Source organism: Polyodon spathula, chromosome 2 (genome assembly GCF_017654505.1).
Source record: "Polyodon spathula isolate WHYD16114869_AA chromosome 2, ASM1765450v1, whole genome shotgun sequence".
Lineage (NCBI taxonomy): Eukaryota > Metazoa > Chordata > Actinopteri > Acipenseriformes > Polyodontidae > Polyodon > Polyodon spathula.
Window position 1 is genome coordinate 5,355,313 of NC_054535.1, and position 22,402 is coordinate 5,377,714.

Genomic DNA, 22,402 nt, shown 5'->3' on the forward strand with positions numbered 1-22,402 from the left:
CTACACTGGCTCCCTGTCTATTATTGTTGCCTGTTCAAATTCCTTACCCTTGTGTACAAGTCTCTCCATGGTCTTGCCCCACCTTATCTGACTGCACTGATCACCTACTTTGTTCCCCCACGTGCCTTACGCTCTCAGTCACTACTGTTCCTCTCTGTTCCACCCTCGCCATGTGCCCAATCTCGTTCCTTTTCCCTTCTTCCACCCCTTCATTGGAATAGACTCCCGCTTACCATAAAACAGTCACCCACATTGCATAGTTTCCTCTCCTCCCTCAAAACGCATCTCTTCTTCCTAGCCCATCCTACCGATACTCCTTGGCCCTGACCTCCTCTTATGACCCTGCTTTTCTGACCCTGACCTAACCTCTGGCCCTCTGCTTTCATTTAAGCAAATAATCTGTACCTCGCCACCCTAGCCCAATAAACTTACATTCTTTCTTCACCCATTTTTCTTGATTTTACCATTTTGCTTAAACTTGTAAAGCACCTTGGCTAAAGGCGCTATAAAAACTGTAAATAAATAAAAACAAAATCTTTTAGTAGTACAGTAATATACAGTAGTTTCAACCTCCCCATAAGTCTATTTTTTTTTTTTTTTTACATTTTGAAACTCTCCCATTACGTGGCGGTCAATTAGGACACTTTCAGTCTGTGGTCAGTAGGAAAATGGTTCGTTATTGGAGGCTAAAAATGAAAAGGGCAGTTTTCAAAACCAGTTATGCATCCATTAAAACAGACGTACGCCTACCTTGTTAATCTGCCTTCATTAACGATGAACGTCGTTTCTTGAGTTCTTACCGAAAACACGAAATGTCATTTTCCACTTGAACCATTAGTAATAAATAAATAAATAAATCACAAGTTCCAAGTACAGTACTAGTAAGAGCCTACTAGTACTGGAAATGATCGTGCCTCACTTGCCTGGGCTGTTTAATTAAATTAAAATAAGTGGCATACAGAACGTGAACTGATTCTTGCTACTAGTGTAAAGAAACGCTGGAAGGTTATTGGTTTTAACATGTGTTAACAGTTAAATATCCTTTATTCTCGACTGTTTTAAATGTGGTTCTGGAAGTTACAGAGATTTATTTTTAATGTTTTGCCATAGGACATTACTAAGCACAGTTATCATAGTGAAATTAGCAGCTTGGTCAGGACACATAAAGTATGACAGTGCTTGATGCTGATGCTATCAGGTTGAAACCATGAACACCCTCCCTCGCATAGCTCAGTGCTAATTGGTTGAAACACTAAATGCCAACACCAATGCTAATTGGTTGTAACAGTTGTTCAAATGCTAATTCGTAAACTAAAGTTAACGAGAAAAGTTGCCGCATCACCCTTCCCTCGGCATGACGGGGTGCAGCAGCACCCCCAGCATCCCCAATTTCCGCGTCCCTGGTGGCTTGCATCAACCACCAGGGCGGCCTCAAGTCGTCCAGTCTCCATCGCTTGACCCTGGGCACGGGAACCTCCTTTCACTGCAGGCTGTTCATCCACCGTCCCCGCTGGTTCTCCATAGGAGGAGGGGATCTGCAGACGGTAGATGTCTCGGCACACCTGAAGCCTAGACAACTGTTATATGCCTTCCCACCGCTTGCCCTGCTCCCACTGTCTGGAGAAAATCGGGCAGGAACAGGCCAAGGTGCTCCTAGTAGCCCCTTATTGACCCAGGAGACTGGTTTTAAGCCATGATGCACGTCATGCGCAGCCAGGCTGTCTCTCTGGATCTGGGCCCTGAGTAGCTGTGTTTGAGCCATCTGGGTCTGTCCTATTGGGTTATTGACATCTTACAAAATGCCAGAGCAGCGGCCACACATTCCCAGTATGGGTGCAAGTGGAGTGGCTCTCAGACATGGTGCCTGCCTCTTGGATTTGACCCCACGACTTGTCCCGTGGCAGTAATACTGCAATTTTTACAGGACCTGTTTGATGAGAGGAAATCCCACTCTACATTTGGTTTACCATGTCAAAATTGACTGTCACCCCAGGAGCTCTGCTTCCTGGCAGGGCAATTTTTGAAAGGGGTTCGGCAGCGTTGCCCGCCTATGAAGGACATTGTTCCTCACTGGCACTCAATGCACTTTTGAAGCCTCTATTCCAGCCCATGCATTCGGCTGAGCAGACATATGTAACACTCAAGCGACTGCTTGCTTGCTATCACCTCTGCAAAACGGGTGAGTGAGATGCAGACGTTCTCCATTGCAAAAGCCTGCTTTATTTTTACAGAGACCAGGACAAAGGTTACACTCCGTTGTCAGAAATTGCACGTACTCTTTATTTATATATTTGCTCTGAGCACACTCTTAAACTAGATGATTAAGGAGGACAGAGGTGTTTTAAACTCCTGTAGTGGTTTTGTTCATGCACTGGGCGGGCTATATGTCCAGACAACTTTTTAATATTCAAGAAAATCACACAGACTCATCTAATTTGAAGTTTTTGAATCAGAGCAGTGTTACTACTCTCTTAGTTTATTAAATGCTTTAAAAATTGATCAAGTTGCAAGCCACTTTGGATCCCTGCTAATAGGCAGCCTGGGCGTTTCCAGTGCTTTACAGGTTTATTACAGTAATACAGATTATCATATGCTTAGCCTTCAAGCTGTAAAATGCAAAAAGCAAAAGTACCGACTGCTGAGTTCTAGAAAATTCAATATATCATTCTCTACAGCTAAAATATAAATCCTGTACCTTATAGCAATGCATCAATATAAAAGAGATATTAAATTCAAATATATGCTTACCTTCCAGTATATGAAAGTGTAGTGTAGGATATATGAAAAATAAGAACTGTCTTCAAAAGGCAGAGAACTTCAAAGCATGGACCACACAACCTATAGTTAGCAAGTCACCCGATACTTGACTGGGGTTTTACCTTGGTTTTTATAGGATTTCAGGAGTCCCAATTAAATCTGATCATCATTCTGGCTTGACACTTCCTGTCTTTTTGAGTTAATGATATTTTCTAGAAGGATCCGGTCAACTCTGTTTTCAAAATTAACTGAATGTGAGCTCATGGTTCATCTTCCACCCCTCCTTTCCCTAAACATTAGGTGACCTGGCGTTCACAGGGTCTTTTTTACCAAACACAATACAAGTATGTGTGTATATATGAGCGATGTTTTTAATATGTAACACCATTCATTTAACCTCTTAGCTGCATATTATGTTACCTTTTCAGTGTGTTGCCAATGGGTCAGTTTAACTTCATATACAAATGTGTGTTAAAGTGTAGAACAAAATGCTGTAGGGGTTTATCACAAACCTCTGAATAAGCATACAGTGGTCAATTCAGTTATTTCCATTTAAATGTAAGCTATAGTGAAACATGTTAAATATAATAACCTAATATTAACTTGTATCATGCTTGGACTAAAACTGACTTCTCTTTGTTTCTAAAAGTTGCCTGCACAAGCAGGTTTCCACTCGCCTCGTTTACTTGCCAAGCCTAGTGACAGGTATCTTTTTCAGATAATACAAAAAAAAACATCCTAATTTGTATAACTAAGCTCTAATTATTTTCTTATAATATAATGACAGATTGTCACAGGTGGCTTGAGTGATGCATATGGGTAGTGATGTCAGGTTCAGAAAGGAACACAGGCAGGCAGTACTGGGGTTGAAACTGAGATGCAGTGGCTGCACTCAGTGTTTTTATTAAAGAAATGAATAAGAGTTAAAAAAAAAAAAAAAAAAAAAAAAAAACAGCACACAGCACTTGAAGCCAAAATAAATAGACAAACAAATCGAACTAACACTAAACAAACGGCGGACGAACAGACAAACAAACACGGTGAGTCCAAACAAACCAGCACGAAATAGCAATTTGTAATGCTTTAATTCTTCTTTCTTTAATTCTCTCCTCTCCACACCCATTCTCCACTCACCGAACACATAACCCAGAGTGAGTGAAATGTGCTTCTATATATACTGTTGTGCCAGGATTCAATTACTATTAATTACACCATGTAACTTTTTTTTTTTTTGGTTCCTGGGTAGTAAGTGTTATTTCCTAATTGCTTATGCCTCAAAAGTATAGAAAATGGCTATTATTCCCCACAAACTTTGCTTTTGTGACCAGGACAGTGATATTTTGAAATGTACCTATTTTCTAGAACATTCCAGATAGATTCAGTGCTGAGTAAACTTGGAGTAACTTGTAGAACTTTCTAGAACTTTTCAGTAATATAAATAGTAGTATAAATACAGGGGCCTTAAGCCCACCAGTTCAGTTTAGTTCCAGCTGCCTAAGTGGATACATATCTGCGTTTTTCTGAGATGGCATCAAGAGGCTGCAATGGTGGCATTCCTGATGGGTCTTCAAGGCGGTTTTACCAAGTTTCCCTGCTATCTTTGCCTTTGGGACAGCAGGGACACCAAGGCGCACTACCACAGGCGGGACTGGCCACAGCGGACCGAGTTCTCTGTGGGGAGGAACAACGTCAAGTGGGAGCCACTGGTGGACCCCCAGAAGGTGCTGATGCCACCACTGCACATCAAATTGGGCCTTATGAAACAATTTGTCAGAGCTCTAGATAAGGAGTCGGCAGCCTTCAAGTACTTTCAAGACTTTTTCCCTAAGCTGTCTGAGGCAAAGGTCAAAGCCGGTGTCTTCGTCGGACCACAGATAAAGAAGATCCTGGAGTGCAATGAATTCCCCAAGAAGCTCACTAGTAAGGAGAAAGCGGCTTGGAACAGCTTTGTCGCAGTGGTTCGGGGCTTCCTGGGTAATCACAAGGCCGAAAACTATGTAGAGCTGGTTGAGACTCTGGTGAAGAACTACTGCACAGTGGGCTGTAGGTTGTCCCTCAAAGTCCATATCCTTGATGCTCATCTTGATAAATTCAAGGAGAACATGAGAGCGTACTTGGAGGAGCAAGGCGAGCGCTTCCACCAGGATATACTGGACTTTGAATGCCGCTACCAAGGACAGTATAACGAGAACATGATGGGAGACTACATTTGGGGGCTGATTTGTGAAATTGATTTACAGTATAATCGTAAATCCTGAAAAACTAATCACTTCTAAATCTTATGTAGTCATTTTTGTATTACTTTAGTATAAATACATGTTAATTTGGATTCATATGTTTTTTGTTCTGACTTTATGTGAATGAAAAGACTGTTTTCTCATTGGAAATAGGTACATTTCAAAATATCACTGTTCTAGTCACAAAAGCAAAGTTTGTGGGGAATAATAGCCATTTTCTATACTTTTGAGGCATAAGCAATTAGGAAATAGCACTTACTATCCAGGAACCAAAATTGTGTTACATAGTGTTATTCACTTGAATCCCAGCACGTGAAACTGATTGCTTCTGGCATATTAACTGTGCTCCATAGATTCTGCCATTCTGTTCAATCTTGTTAGCTGAGCTCCCATCTCTACTTTCTCATTACCATCGTCTGTGGGCAAACACATTTTAACTGAATCTGGGTCCATCAAAGAACCGCACACCCTTGCAACTGAGGCCTTCCATGCAAAAGGATCTAATGACTAATAACACAGTAGGGAGGTGCCAGAACCGAATGTGACACCGTACCAATCCTGCCTTTTGCCAAAGACAATCTTGGCATTCCGTGTCAACCAGTCGGTGGAATTGAAGGCTTTTTTACATCCACCTCCTTTCCAGTCTGACAGGGAGCGACAGTTCCATATGCTCTGCCCAGTTTGGGCCCTGGCATGCTATGCTTGCAGGACGGAAAGTTGGGGGGATTAGGCAAACCTGCCTAAATAATTATAAACATACCGTACCAAAAGTATAAATTTGAATAACCTAATGTAATATTTTGTGGATTGAATAGTTGTTTTAGGAACTTTTTTCAAGTCTGGGTTCATTAGAACAAGCCTTTTGGCCCTGCCCAATTTTTCAGCTTCTGTTTTTACACGCCTTTCCTGTTTGAACAGGGAGTGGATAGCCACAAGCAGCATTCCTGTACAGCAACAACCACTTAGACAATGTTCAGCTAAATAATACCCTCTAGGTTTAACAATATATTCAAATTCAAAGAGGTCAGTTAATGGGACAAAGTGCATTCTCTTCATTCTTGTTTTTGCATTTAAAATAAAAATAATACAAATAATTTAAGCAGATTATGTACATTTTGATGTTATTCCAAAATAATTACCAGCTAATCTTATTGAATTAATTATGACAATTTCACTTGAACCAACCAAGCAAGTTTTTTTAATTCAAACTAACAAAAAACATTTTCACATAACAGTAATCTGGTTAGACCAGAAAAGGCAGACTGAGAGGGTTGGAGATAACAAACAAACAAACAAAAAACACCCTTCAATCTGTCAAGCATTTCTTTGTAAAGGTTAGAATTAGTAACATTTACTATAAAAAAAATGCAAAAATAATAACCTTGCAGGTTCATTCTGAAATTAGTCATACTGTTTTGTTGTTATTAACTATTGTAATTAAAGTACTACAGCTGGTTTCACAGAACCTGGTTAGCACTAATCTTTGGCAACATAGATTAGTGCTAATTATGGTCTGTGAAGCTGCTTGTTTTCAGAAAATGTAGATACAGTACACTTGAATAATAATTCTGGGTTTCACCTGTATATACATTAGAATACTTCATTTTGAAACAATCAGTTTTTTTACATTTTCTTTTTGTAATTTAGTCAAGCATTCAAAACAGCCACACTAGAAAAAGTGCATAATTACTAGATTGGGACATAAACTCTAATTACATCCTGTGAACAGGCTGTCCAGGAAGGGTTAGCACACACAGACAGCACTGAGGTAAATGAAAGCGCCTCTTGCCCATTTTAATTATAAATAAAAAGACTTAACAAAACAAAACACTGCACACAAAATGGCACGTTGGCCAAAACAGACAGACAAACAGGCACGGAACACACAAGTGTGGCGCTGGCATAATCCCAGCACGAACAGCAATTGTAATGATTAAGCTTTTTAGTTTCTCTTTCACTCACGGCTCGTTCTGCCTCTGAACACACTAACCATGTTCAGCCAACGCTGCAGGGTTTATATTGTGGCAGAGGGATTAACTGGCTCTCAAGTACCTAGTTTATCCCTCTACCACATTCGACACGGGGTTTCTCATATGCGCGGTAAACAGCCAGTTTATCAATAATCACTTGCTGCTGACCACGCATTCTCACGATTTTATCTGGATGGGGCATTTTAACCCCATCCAGGCTGTCAAACAATAAAACAACGTGTTTTTACACACAAACAATACATTTTAAATAATAATAATAATAATAATAATAATAATAAATAATACATATGCACACAGAGGCAGGGTGTACCCCATCATACATCCCTTTTAATTTGAACTGACCTGCCCATGAGCTGTGTTTAAACCCAGAGAATATAATTATCCTTTAAACGTAGAATGTGTGCCTACAAAACAACGGAAATGGGAACGCAAACAAGTGGCTGTTAAATATTAAATAGGTACTTTCTTCTTGAGTAAGTTTACCTAGTTTTATACTAAATACATAGTCAAGAAATTCCTACAAAGGATTTCCCCAAAAAATGGAAGACATGTTCCCTCTTCTTTTATTATTTTAGTTTGCTTTGTTTAACCCTATACAAGTTCCGCGTAATCATTCAGTGTCTCGGTTTGTTTTCACGTGCTGTTGGCCTCAATGTTTGTTTTGCTTTTATCTTATTCACAGCCGCCCCTTTCATAAATAAAAAAGTGTCTTCTGTCAAGCACACATTAGCCAGTCCCAGTTGCACTGCTTGTGAAGAGTCTGGTCAGACAGGTGGCAGGTGGCAGCACACGCGACTCCAGGGTGGGGTGGAGGAAAGAGAATGTGATTCTGCCTGAAGAGAACATGTTGAATAAGCATGGAGCTTCATTTAGAGGTGCAGTCAGAGAGAAACTTAAAAAGCTAAAAAAAAAAAAAAAAAGGAAAACTTTATTATCGTTTTGTGGGATTGCATATTCCTGGGAAAAGAGATGTTGTGGAGGCAGGTTTATGTATGTACCTGTATGTCACTCTTTCTGCATATATCTTGAGAAAAGGCTTTAAGTATATATTTATACAGTAGTTGTGACAGGAAATAATCTCTCGATCAGTTGGTGGGTGTTTATTTTTGTTAGGTTTTTTTTGGTTTTATTTGTTTTTTTTTTTTTAAGCTGCAAATGTATACTATTCCCTTTCCAACCTGCTTTTATATAGAAAGTCGTTACCTCAAGTCTTGTTTCATCTACAGTATATATTTTTGTCTGCTTTCTCTGTTAGAAGTGCAACTTCTCAGATTCCACATACTCATAAAACTCAGGGGAAACTTTTAAAGAGGGCACAGAGATGTTTTGGACTCCACTAAGTGGATCATGCGTACACTGGGCTAGCAATTTGTCCAGAAAACTTTTAAATAATCAAGAAAATCACACAGACTCATATAATTTGAAAATCAGTAATAAACAAATCCTTCGGAGGCCATTCGGCTTATTGTTCCCAGAATCTCATCAAGCAGCTTCTTGAAGGATCCCAGTGTGTCGGCTTCAACAACATTACTGAGGAGTTGGTTCCAGACCCTCACAATTCTCTGTGTAAAAAATAAATAAATAGGTGCCTCTTATTTTCTGTTCTGAATGCCCCTTTGTCCTCGAGTCAGCGAGCACTAGCGACCCCATTGTCTTCGGCTCAGCGTGCACCAGCGACCCCTGTAGACTGGCTGGGCACCTGTAGGTTTGCCTGTAAGCTGCTCAGGGCTGCGCTGTCCTCCAATACTAGGCTAGCTGCAAGGCATGCCTGCAGGATGAAAAGAAGCGGTTGGCCGATGGCACTTGCTTCGGAGGACAGCGTTTGTTCATCTTTGCAAGGTGAGTCAGTGCAAGGGTGCGGTGGGCTGAGCCTAAATACAACTGGACATTTCAAATTGGGAGAAAAAATTAATTGCCGACCTAAAAAAAAAAAAAAAAATAAAAAATCAAGCAGGTTAGTGAGACACGATCTCCCTTTCCTAAAACCATGCTGACTGTCTCCCGGGATACTGTTGCCATATAGGTAATTTTCCATTTTGGATCTTATTATAGTTTCCATGTTCCAAGTTTACATATAATAGAAGGCAGGCTTATTGGTCTGTAGTTACCCGGTTCGCTTTTGTCTCCCTTTTTGTGGATCGGTATTACGTTTGCAAATCTCCAGTCTGTCGGTACAACCCCTATCTCAGATGACTGTTGCATGATCTTGGTTAGCGGTTTGTAAATAATTAATTTCTTTCATTTCTTTGAGTACTATTGGGAGGATCTCATCCAGCCCAGGGGATTTGTTTGTTTTAAGCTCCTAGCTCCTTTAACACTTCTGCCTCTGTTATGCTAAAGTTATTTAAAACTGGATGGGAACAGGTTGACATGTGGGGCATGTTGTCCATATCCATCTTTGTAAAAATTTGTGAAAAGTAATCAATTTTAATATATTTGCTATTTTTTTCTGTTCATCTGTGATTTTGCAATTTGTATCTCCTAATAGGCAATCTGGGCGTTCCAGTGCCATCACAAGTATGACAGCATTAACAATTCAGTACATTTATGATTATAACATGTTTTGCCCTTAGGTCATGCATGCAAAAAGCTAAAAATTCCCACCATTAAATCCTGAGCAGCCGATATGTCGCTGTCCAAAGTGTAGTTGTAGAATACAACGTAAAAACAAGAGCTGTCTTCAAAGGCAGAGATCAGTCAGAGCACGGACCACACCACTTGTAGTTAGCAAGTTGAGTGATACTGACCTGGGTTTTTTCCCTGGACTTTTTATAGAACTTTTTTTTCTCCATTTAATACATTAGAAGTCTCAATTAAATCCAAACATTAATTTGCCTTGACAGCTCTTTTTTTAAGTGAACAATATATTCCAAAAAAACTCCTTTTCTAAAATTAATTGGATATGATCTCATGTTCCACACCTTTCTTATTTCCAAAACATGTGAGGTGAACTTTTTGAACTTTTGAGGTTTTTTTCAGAACCTATCCTCAATTTTTTATAGTACCGTGGAGATCCTCAATTTTATATATATATATATATATATATATACACTATATCAATAGATATATATATATATATATGCCATATATATATATATATATATATATAAATAGGAGAATACATATATAATTTTTTTTTATATAATTATTTCAACCTGGGTTTAAAGTATGTTTTTCTCTTAACATCAAAAACATTCTTTTCAGTAGACTGGATTTCTTTCATGTATCTCAATCAATCAATGTTTATTTCTATATAGCGCCTTTCATAGTGGACCACCATCACAAAGAGCTTTACAAGATTTTACAAGATGAAGTAACACCAAAATCCATAATAACACAATAATATTGGATAAGGATTGTGTAGAGAGTTCATGACAAACGTCTGAATCTATAGTTGCAGACCTAGTTATTTTCATCAAAATCCAGGCAGTAGAAAACAGTTAACTATAACAGTCTTATATTGGCTTTTTCAATTCTTAAACTAAGTTTGACACCTCTCTGTTTCTAAAAAGGGTTAAGACATCCTGTTTACCTGCCAAGATTAGTTTTTAATTAATATGAAATTTTACGGTAAGCATTTTTCCAAATTCACCGCATGAAGTCATATTTTGGACGGTTGAGAGATGGCTCGGACCGGTATCTCTACAGATAAGAGGTCCACATCTCAATTTCAAGCAACTACCAAGCTCTCATTCATTTTATAACATAATGATGGACATTAACTTTGTTTTTCTTGTACTTCTCGTTAGTTTGTTTTAAAAAGCCACTCATTGTAGACTTTGGATTCAAACTGCTGACGACCAGTGAGTCTCTCTTGGGTTGCCAAGACTATTTGTTTTTTTCCTTGTCCTAGCCACGCCTGGCACCGCTTTGCTACAAGCAGGTAAAGGCAAGGTTACAAAGTTCATTCTTTTTCTTCGGTGGGTCCACTGTATACTAAAATTATTAACCACCCAGCTGCTTATCCCGCGATTTCCATGTGGAGTGATGCAACTCCAAATTTCTCACTCCTGTAAGAATAGTGTGCAGGTGCTTATCAGTGGGGAAAACCTAAAATAAATGAAGCGGTTTCTATCAGAGAGCCTTTTCATACACATACACCTACACACACATACACCTTTCATACACAGACACCTACACATACATACACCTTTCAGTCAAAAAAGGTGCTCGCACCTTGTACAAGGGAAGACAGATTTTAGGGTCTGTGACAGGGGGTCTTCTACTTTTGTTGTGGGTGGTGTACGCTGAATGATGAGAGACAGAGGGCGTCCAGGTTTTATTTCAAATAAACAAAGTTGCAGTGACAGGTGGCTGCCACTAGGATACCAGCAATGAGAGCCCTAGTGCAGGAGGGCATACACAGCCAGAATGTAATCAAAATAATAACTCAAAAGATGTAAAGCAAAACACAGTGAGAAAACAGCTGAAAAGCGCTGCTCCCACTACAAGGGAGTTCCCGCTCTGGAACCTACTCTGTGACACACTAAAATTAACTGTTGTGGGATCAAAATCCCCTAAATTAATCCCTACACAACTCACTCACCCTGGCTCTCCACACAGTATTGAGGCTGCACGCTTGCTGATACTAGAACTGGCTTTCCAGCTTCTTTTTTATATCATGTGGCTGGGCTTAATTGATCATCAATTAGTCAATTAAGCCCCAGCCACATTCTGCATATGGATTTGGCAGAGTTGGACCCATCCCTGCCAAACTTAAATTCAAAACTTTTCATCTTTTATTTACAACTGTAAAAAACCACCATATCCAGTACACACCTACAGTACATTCAATATTTTTTTAAACTATACATATACACAACAGATTTACACATGCAGAGCTCTTGCCCTGCCACAGGGTCACTCGTGACAAACTGTTTAGAACAGCGTGTGAATGCAGAGCTCACAGGTAATGGGACAGATGCCTTGTCAAAGTTAAAGCTTTTTCTGTTGGTTCAGCAGCTTATCTTGGGCAGGGAAGCAAAATCATGCCATGCTGTTTAACACGAGTGTTGAGTTGTTTTCAGTGAGCTGTGTAAAATCAAGCACCATATGCTGGCAAATAAAACTTGTTTGGCATAGATTTCAAACTGCACTTGAAATTCGAAGAATTACATTTACATATCAACAGAAATCTTGGTAAGTGTTTGAACATTTTGTGCTTGAATCTATAAAGCTCTGTCTTTTGTAGCATACTGTAGCCTTATCTTTTAAATATTGTTATTTCCGTGACAAGTAGTTCTGCTTTTCTGAAACATTACGTTATTAAAACATGATTTGGCAAATACACAATTCCGAAACTACTACTACAAAATCAGAAACACAGCACGCGTAACCACGGCAATATGTAGCTGTGCAATATATGCGTTGAAGCAAGGGAGTGGTTTTTATTGAGGTTTTTACACATGTATATGTACTGATACTATAGCAGCTCTGGTAGGGTGGATATGGGTTCTACTTAATCAACAGTCACTGTGCTCTGTGGAAAACGCCTCTGCCGGTAAACAGCTGAGCAGAGAGACGGTAATGTTGGGCCTTTGGGCTTACAAAACCTTTCCCTCACAGTAAGTTGTTTACTGAGACGCTTGAAGTCCAAGAGGATCTTTCATCGTCCGAACTCCTTGATGATTTTGGTCCTCAGAGTTCCCCACTGTGAGCAAACATTTAGACAAAGCCACAGTCAGCACAGTGTAAACCCAGCTGCAAGACAGCAGTATAATTCTAATAAATTCAAGTAGGCGGTGTGAGTGGTTGTACAAGAAGAAATGCCAAAATGATGCAGGGTCATTTACATCTAACTTCATTGTGCTTTAATCTCTGCATTGTGGGCAGGGTTACCCTCTCTTTGTATGGAAAGGCGAAAATCCAGGTTCCTAAAGCAGATGTAAAGAACTTGCATTGTTTTCACAGTCAATACATTGCGCCCTGTTCATCTTTCTCTCCAGACTGGGCAGATGTAGCTGAACTGCCCTCAAGAGTGTCTCTGGCTCTTGCGTGTGGAGATGGTCTCCCGGTTCCAGTGGTACAAGAGAAAAACAAGACTGAGCATGAGCTCCGGGAACTGTGGAGGAAAGCCATCCTGCAGCAGATACTTCTCCTGAGGATGGAGAGAGAAAACCAGAAACTGCAAGGTGAGTCACAGTCTGTAAGGGACTGCTTTTATATCCAGGAAAAACAGTTTAAAAATTGTTTAAGTTTTTACACTTTTTTTAAATTATTAAATCATGCAGCTGAGGCGTCTTTATTAGGAAGGCCTTGTTGCAGCAAACATATTAGGTCACAAACACATTGAAAATGACATACATTACCAGTACAAAGTACTAAGAGGCAAAATTGCTTAAAACTAGTGTAATAGCTTAGGCACCTACTGTAGTTCATGCTAATTATGAAATGAAGACTCTGTAGAGCCGTTTTTCAAACATATTCTATCACTAAATTATATTATGGTTTACATATTTCTAACATTACCTTGTTTATCACGTTACATTTGGTAATTTTACATTAAGCAGCAGTTTAGCTATGAACAGCCAATCCTGTAATATTAAGACCACAGGAAATAGGATATAGACTAAATTATTTATATTTAAAACAATGATTAGCTTTGAACAATTAGTTTTTGTTATTTTTTATTACAGCGCACATTTTAACCTAGGCTATACCATATAACGGTCGGATGCTTTATTTGGGCTTTATTGGCTGTTTTGATTCAATTGCTATTAATTCTTCCACCAATCGGAGGGTTGCATGCGTACTCGTAGCGATCATTAGAAGATTAGAAGGCCTTCTTTGTTATTCTCCAAGCTGCTGCAGTGACAGTGTAGATGCTTTAACAAGTTACTGTAAATGAGATACTGTTTTAGTAGACATATTTAATTAAGTGTATATTAGGTGTATATTAACTTTAAACAAATCTTTCTGCTGACACGTCTCCAGGCATTTTAAAGTCCGTAGATGGCGCTGTGCATCTGACTGCTGCCTTTTATTAAGCTTGCATATATTTTTGCAGTCCACTGCCATCTGGTAATGTATGTATGTTGTTTATCAGCTTGCTGTGTAGTAAGCGTTGGTCACAATCTGTAATTTGCAGTGTTAGTTTTTCTCTTATGATGGATCGGTGGCTGGTTGGTGAAAAAAAAAACAAAAAAAAAACAGCAGTGGCATAGAGAATACGCAGGCATGATGGATTTTTTTTACCGGTATATGTGTGCGTGCGTGCGTGTTTGCGTGTGTGTGTTTTGGGGAGGTCGTCAAGTACCACAGACAACAGGAAGGTGGGAGCTGCCCAAAACGTTTGAGAACTGCTGTGTTAGAAGATGACAGATGTGCAGTCTGGGGCAGGGCAGGGCAGGGCAGGGAAGGGAAGGAAGGGTGCGACTGTGAGACAATAATCAGTGGGTGTGAAAAGAAGGAAACTTAAAAATAGTTTCTCAGGCAAAAGTGATGCAACGCAAATGCATAGGAGGGTCACATTTCAGTATGTGTTTTATTTTATTTCGGTTCACATTTCAGAAGTCCTCTTTTCTTTTATTTATTTATTTTTTTTAAATCCCTTTGGATAATCGTGTTTTTCTCTACCCCAGAACCACTGGAAGGCTTTCAGGTTATCTATTCCCAGAAGCTGTGATATGGGTTAGATTAAAAAAAATAAATACATGACAGCTGCTGTAATGCCCTTGTGTTTTATGACGCTATTCAATCAAACTTTGAGAGATAGGAAGGCATCTCATGAACTCAGCACTATGTTAGCAGGATTGCCAAACAATGTGTGGTTTTAGTACAATAAAAACACATTAAGGGATAGCAGAAACTAGCTTCTGTTTTGTTCAGTCTTTTCCAAAATAGTGCTGTACTGTCTTGATTACAAATACCTGTATGTACTGTAGTGTATTATATTTTGCTATACAGCAGAGGCACTGACTGCCCCACTTATTTCTGTAGGGATCGGTATATGCTGTGATAAATACTAACTCATTACAGAATTGGTATATCCTGCGATTTAAAACCAACGTCAGGGTTTAACATAATCCATCCTGAAAAAATCTTGCCAAAAATCTCCATTGCACCAGAGTTTTGAATTTCCATTTCAACCCTTATTTCATATTGTACTTTAGTAGTATAATTCACACTTCTATAAACTATACTGTATTTAAATATCGCCTATGTGCCATATGTAACCATGTGCCTTAAGAAGAAGAAGAAGAAGAAGAATTTTCAGACCAACAAGAATTAAATGAGACTTTTCATGACCTAAAAAACACAATGTTGTTTTTGTCTGCTTCTTGCCATAAGCTCTGAAAGGGAGGGACATTGGGTGTGACATGTTTGTTAAACTTTTCAGTATACAGTACATGTAATTGTGGCTTTTAGAGAACATTGGAATGTATGCCCCTGGGAGGGGGCATTCTATTGTGCCCTGTGCCAGCTAGTAATGCAAGCGCAATTGTATTACAAACCTCTGTGAATTGGAATGTATGCCCCTGAGAGGGGGCATTCTATTGTGCTAGCTAGTAATGCAAGCACAGTTTTATTTGAATACGAGAAGTGAGCTGAATAATATGTTATGGGATCTGCTGGGACTACAGTTTTATTCAAATAACTGACTGAGCTGGATGGAAATGTAGTACTGATTACTGCTACTCTGTCTGTCTATCTGTCGAATATTTCTTACCTAGTCTGATGAACTCCACACAGTGAGTGAACTCCCAGTCTCCGTGTTGCTTGGGTCAGGGAAAAAAAAAAATCTGATCTCTTTCCCAGAGATCCTAGGAATAGTCCTGCCAGGTGCCACAGATGACCCTCCTCTATAAAGCTCCCCCTACATTTAGGGTAATTGTCCATTTTTTTCCTGCGTAGCTTGGGTACAGACTTCAGTATATTTTGCTTCACTCGCTTCGAAAATCAGCACATTCCCACAGCAGCAGGCAGGGGGAAACATCAGAAAAAAAACCACGGCAGCCATTTCCGATACTACATCGGAGATATAGGATTTTGAGAAATCCAGGCAAACCCTACATCCTCAGCCCACAGCTCCGAGTCTAGTTCCTGAGATGGCAACATTACGAAGCACACGGGTCAAACACTTATTCCTGACAGAGACTCGTAGCGTGGAGGGTGATGATGTCATCGACTCTGCTCCCGAAGATGATGCTTCAGTGGAGGCAGGAGGTACTGCAACTGTATATACAAATGCAGAAGCGGTCTTAAGAATGCTAGCCTCTTTACTTATCACTAATACCCAGACTAATACTGAGGAGGTTGATTTCCTGAGCATCATAGATGTGAAGGATAAAAAAAGCCTGGGGGGGAGATTTCCCTGTTTTCCTGTTTCCCCTCCATGAGGCAGTCTGGAGGCCCGCTGAGGCTATTTGGGAGAACCCTGTATCTGCAGTCAAAGCCCTACCTAGAGTGGATACATTTTACAGAGTACCAGCAAATCATAAGGATGACCTGTTAGAATAGCCTAAGATAGACACTATCATGTCTGTCACCAGCAGGGCTCCCTCCAGAACGTCTGCACCTGACCGGGTACACAGAAAGATGAAGAACTTCCTAAAGAAGGATTATTCTAGTGCCATTGCCAGCATGCATATCAACAACTGTCAAATACATGTGGCTAAATACCAGCATATACTGTGGAGCCAGCTGTCTGATGCACTGCAGACCCGTACTCCAGATAGCGTGGAGATGCTATGCAGCTGGCAGAAGCAAAAACACAGCTAAGGTACAACTACAAGCCGCATGCGACAACATCAGCACTAATGCTAGAGCAGTGGCTAATGTTATCTGTGCAAGAAGATGTCTGCAGATGAAATATTCCTCTCTCACTGCTGACACGCAGTCCAAGGACCCAAGCAACATGGAGACTGTGAGTTCACTTGATCCAAAAATGACCTTGATCATGGCCTTTGACCTCTCTGTAAGATCATTAGTACAACCTAGCTTATAACTCCTTACAGAGTGGAGGTAGGGTCATTTTACAATGGAACACAGATAGTAACCCATATCTTTATCCAGAAAGGTCCTTGATCGTGATCTTTGACTTCTCCTTAAGTTCAAATGCAAAACTGGGTTATAAGTGTTTGGAGAGTGCAGATAGGGCCATGGTGACTATGAAACACATATAGGAAACCGTAAGGGCTTGTGGCAATGTGCCCCACCCCTGTGCCTATGTTGTGTTTTATGTTGTATGTGGTGTCCTTCATGTTGTCTGTTATAGTGCTGCATGGAATATAAATTGGGTTATGTAGCATGAGTGTTGTAATATGTATTTAGGCACTGGGATTGCACAATCACTTCACGTGCAGATAAATGTGAACATGGGTAGTACACAAATTTGTTCAAGTACTGTGATTCTGTGTACTTGTCATAGGGCTCTATCCAAAAATTACCTTAACATTGACCTTTGACCTATGAATTTTGTTAAGTAAAGTTGCTGCATCAAAAAAAATGGAGGCCACAAGCAAATGAAATTTCAGCATATGTTGTACTATTAACCTATGGTAGAATGTAGTACACTCTTCAAAGTTATTGGGGTGCTATGCCACAGGGGAAATCCGGTCATAGGTCACATGGTCTGGGACTTGGCTCCTGGTCATTGCTGCTTGCAGCTATTATTATTGTTGTTATTATTATTATTATTATTAGTAGTAGTAGTAGTGGTTGTAGTATTTAAAATACAGTATCAGATATGATTTAGTAAGATAGTGCTGGTGTCGTAGGAAATAAGTTTGTAGTGAAAAAGTTAAGCTGACAAATGATTGTTGATTCAAAAACACTTTATATACAAGAAAGGTATACCTCCAATACAATCATGTAAGCACAGGATTTAAACTGGCTTCGGACGAGGCCTCAGCACAGCTCAGTGCATACGTTTGTATCAGAAAGCACGGATATCCATGGAGTCAATTCCAAAGAGATGAAAAAACTGACAAAACTTTACAATGTTGAGTATTTATACCTTTGTAAATATTGTTGACTCCACTCCCATTTGTCTTACTTCTGTCCAATGATAGGGGTTTCCACTCTATCATTGCACATTCCTTCTGCGGGGGAAAGGGGGGACGGGGACGGGGGGGGTGCATACCACGTACCATCTTGTCTTTCAGTTCCCCTCCCCCATCTCACACTATCTCTGCTAGTCTCCTGCCTTTTGGCGTTTAGCTCAGACACCTATCTGTGACTTTGAGGCGTGTTAGGTGATGCAAAACTGCACATAGCTGGTCTTGCCGATGGGAAACTTACTTAATGTAAAAGCATATTAAAGCAACTGAATTAGTAAGCACGTTAAAATGACTATAAAAACACATCACACACAATTTAAACATAATGATTAAAAACAACTTAACTGTAAAAGACACACACACATAATGTAAAACTTATAATTAGTAACATAATTAATACCTCATGCAAAAAGCCATCACTGCAAGTTGACTCGGAAATAAATTGATCACGCAAGCGCAGTAATGCAAAAGTAAGACAGGGCAACAGTTTGATTAAAGGGGAGGTTCACTGCATGGCTTTTCATTTTTATCTGACTGTTTTATTTGCAATACTGTGTGTTGGTGTGTGTTCATGCCACTGTCTTTTCATACAAACTTTAAAATGTGTGACTGTGTGATTATATGGTAAACTGTTTTAAACCCCTGTCGTTATGTTTCTATAACATTGTTTTCAATCAGATGTAGTTTATGTGTGATCGCAGATATTTATTTATATATTAAATGATTTTACACATCAAAATGTCAATCTTTAATCAAGATTAAAATGTTTCAGTAATATAATCTAATGGTATGCTGCATCCATAATATTATTATGACAAGGTCGTATTTTTATATTTTTATATTTTAATATTAGTGTAGCTGTAACTTTACTACAGTTTAGAGGTGGCAAAACGCAGGCCTACTGTTGTTTTAGAAAGGAATTGTGTCGTGTACAGAGGTTGGGAATTTTAAAAATAAATAAATAAATAAATAAATGTTGTTTGCACACAATCCAATAACATAAATGCAATATTCTTTGTAAAATGTGACAGCTGTATTCCTTGCAGGAATATATAGTATTGCTAAGGGATAAGATTTGTATTATGTTAAAAACAAATCCTCTGTAGATAAGACAAATACAGAAATGACAAACTTACGCCTAGGTAGATATGATTGGCTATGCTTAGTATTCTGTTACTATGGCTAAATACAATTCTGATTGGTTCTCCAGATGAAGCAGCTATGATAACATTGCCTACCTGTTACTTCCCAAATTGAGAAATAAAAATATCGTCTCTTGATTGATGTAGAGAAAATGTACGATAAGCTTTTAAAACTTTGGGTTTATCACACTGATTATGTACTTTGGTTTCCTTATTGGAGTAAATGGGACAGTCTGTTCCATTGTAATACAACACTGTATTTATACTACACCATGGAGTTACAAGTTAGTTACAAGAGGATTCTCTTAAAGCGTATTCTAGTATTGATTATCATATCAAAAAGTATTACTAGGAAACAACAGTTGTGTCTATCTGTCCACAGACCAGCTAGTTGGGCATTTAAAAGAAACCTAGAAAACATTCAGCTCTCATCTCCCATGTGCTTTTTAACCACAGTACTTCTACTGGGCATAGGGATGATTTATGAAAACCTAATGTAAAGGTGTATGCCCAGATGTTTAGAAACGAAACCTTGTCAATATAAAGAGTTATGAAGTTTGCCCCATGATACAAAACTGAAACACCCAAACCCGCTGACGGTTTAAATTGTGTCATTGCTTTAAAATGTTTCTGATCTTGTCTTTCTTGTGTTTGTTTGTCTTAACCTGGGGAGTGCTTTAATTATGTTTTAATTATCTAAACAGTGGCAGATACTGATACCTAACTCCTGACTCAAAACCTGTCACTGCCAGGCAGGGCTGGCCTTGGGCTGCACGGGGCCCTAGGCAGTGATGATTAAGTGCGGGGTCTAGAACATTAAATTATGCTACAGCAGCAACCGTGTCTTAACCCTTTGCGGTCCTATGTTGGACCAGGTTCAACATTATAATTTTCCCTTTCCAATCCGATGTCGGACAGACGTAAAGACGTAAAGCACAGGTCTCTAGTTGTTCTTCCTCCTTGAAGGCTGTACATCGGTCAAAGTTCAAAGACAGAAGTTCAAAGACAGCTGCATTACACCGCTGAAACCAGGTGGGGTTACAGATCCCTGTATTTTATGCAGCATTACCGAGAGGAGGTTTTAAGCACTGTGTTATCTGAATGGGTGAGTCTATCGGGTTTCCTTGATCTTACAATGCTATACAAGATGTATTTCGACCTAAATCTGTATTCAACGGGCAGAAAAAGATGTGTGTTATTGTGGCAAAGTGCCCACCCCTGTGTGTATTATATGTTGTGTGTTAATGTTAGTGTATAGTCATTGGTACACGAGATATAAACGGGTCTGTGTAACACAAGTGTTTAAAATGTATATTGGTATTTAGGCACAAGGATTGCACAGCACTTCACGTGCAAGTAAAAAGTAATAATATGCAAGCACGGGGAATTGCACTTTATTAATTCACGTGCAGTTGTACCACGACTCCAATTGAATGATTGATTATCAGTCGAGTCTCGGTACAGCTGCATAAAAGCTGCATGTTTTCACATACTCTGGGTTGTGTGTTCGGTGAGTGGAGAACGGGATTGGAGACGGAGGTAATTGTGATAATTGTAAGAAGAATAGAAGCTCACCGTGTTTGTCTGTGTAGTCCATTTTGTTTGTCTATTTATTTTGGCGAAAGTGCCGTGTCCTGTGTTTTTGTATTTTGCAACCTTTTTACTTCCTGTCTGTTTGTTCACTTATTAAATGCTGAGCGAGACCATTCGCTGAGCTCCACCAAACCCCACCTCTCTGTTGCTTTTTTCCTGGCTCTGGTCTGACGCCACCCACTCCGGCCATCTTTGTGACAGTTATAAAATCATATAGGAAATACTGACTAGTGAAGCAACATGCCAATTTGTGCGGTTTAGCAGTAGAGAAAAACTGTAATCACAGTTGATTCTTTTCAAAGAGCAGGGGTATGACACACACCGTGAACACGACACTCCCAAGGGTAAATAAGTTCATTCTTCATGCCCATTTCACCACTGGCCTGGTTTTGGAGATGTAGTGATAAAAATTAACCTGACCAAATGGTTTTTGATTCAAACACTTATATACAAGAAAGGTATACCTCTAATACAATCATATAAGCACGAGATTTAAACTGGCTTCGGACGAGGCCTCAGCACAGCTCAGTGCATACGTTTGTATCAGAAAGCACGGATATCCATGGAGTCAATTCCAAAGAGATGAAAAGACTGACAAAACTTTACAATGTTTGATATTTATACCATTGTAAACAATTGTTGACTCCCCTTCAACCCGACTGGTTTCTGACCTGTAATCGAGGTAGTCTCTGTCATCACACACGGCGAGCCTACCACATACTTCCTCTGGGGGAGAGGGGGTGGTGCTCTCTGACCGCAATGGTCTGCCATGTGCCACATTCAGCATGGCGCATCCATTCTGTCCTTTAATGCAGCTTCCCCTCGTCTCAGGGTCAGCCACGTGTAATGTGAGAATTCTAAGCTTAAATATTGCATTAAAACGACATAAAAGCACCTTCACACACAATTTAAACATAATAATTAAAACAACTATAAAAGACACACATATACACATAATGTAAAACATAATTAATACCTCGTGCAGACTGCAAAGGTGCCCGGTGCCCTCTGCCCAGTGTTCTAAAACGTCAACTTAGGGCTAAATTGAGACCACCAGAATTTTTTCACTTGAGTCTTGCAGTAAGCCACATTTGACCCCAGGCCTTTTAAAGGTGAAATGCTAGTGCCTTCTCCATCTTTAGTTGCTTCTTAACCAATATAGGTTGCACGCATCATCCCTACTTATATCCAGTGATACTGTACCACTAGTGCTGCTATCTCTAACATTTAGGGTGTTCCCTGTACTAGCACACACCAACACAATTTAGAGCTTTAAAACACCTACCCATTTTTTCAGCCATTTTTTCTATTGTATTGGCTTTTGCTCTAACATGGGTGGAGTAGCATTCATGTCCCACTATTAGTCCTCATTTACATTCTGTCTTTTGAAAACACTATTTACAGATATTTTGAATTATGTAAGCAGTGTGTTTGAGTAAAGTCCAAATTCTTATCCTATTTATTTGACAGCTATATTAATTTTATATGAGTAGAATTATATCCACATTTACATTTTAAGTTCTGTTCATGGTCATCCTTTTTTTAATTATTTTGGGGAAATTTTCCTTATCTTTTAAATTGTGGTATTATTAGATATGGTAGATATGTGGTGGTTTTGTGTGTATAGAAGTAATATTTATACTGCCGTCATGAACATGGTTAGGACAAAAATTGCCCGACTC

The 22,402-nt window shown here is 39.4% G+C and overlaps 1 protein-coding gene across 5 annotated transcripts in view; it reads left to right on the plus strand.

The window, feature by feature from the left end:
• LOC121329177 (TBC1 domain family member 1-like) overlaps positions 1–22,402 on the plus strand; it is an 87,770-nt gene that overhangs the window by 46,515 nt on the left and 18,853 nt on the right. For all 5 annotated transcript variants that reach the window (XM_041274605.1, XM_041274614.1, XM_041274623.1 and 2 more), the window contains one exon: positions 12,931–13,116. In XM_041274605.1, coding sequence (XP_041130539.1) covers positions 12,931–13,116 — 186 coding nt within the window. The remainder of the gene's footprint in view (positions 1–12,930; positions 13,117–22,402) is intronic.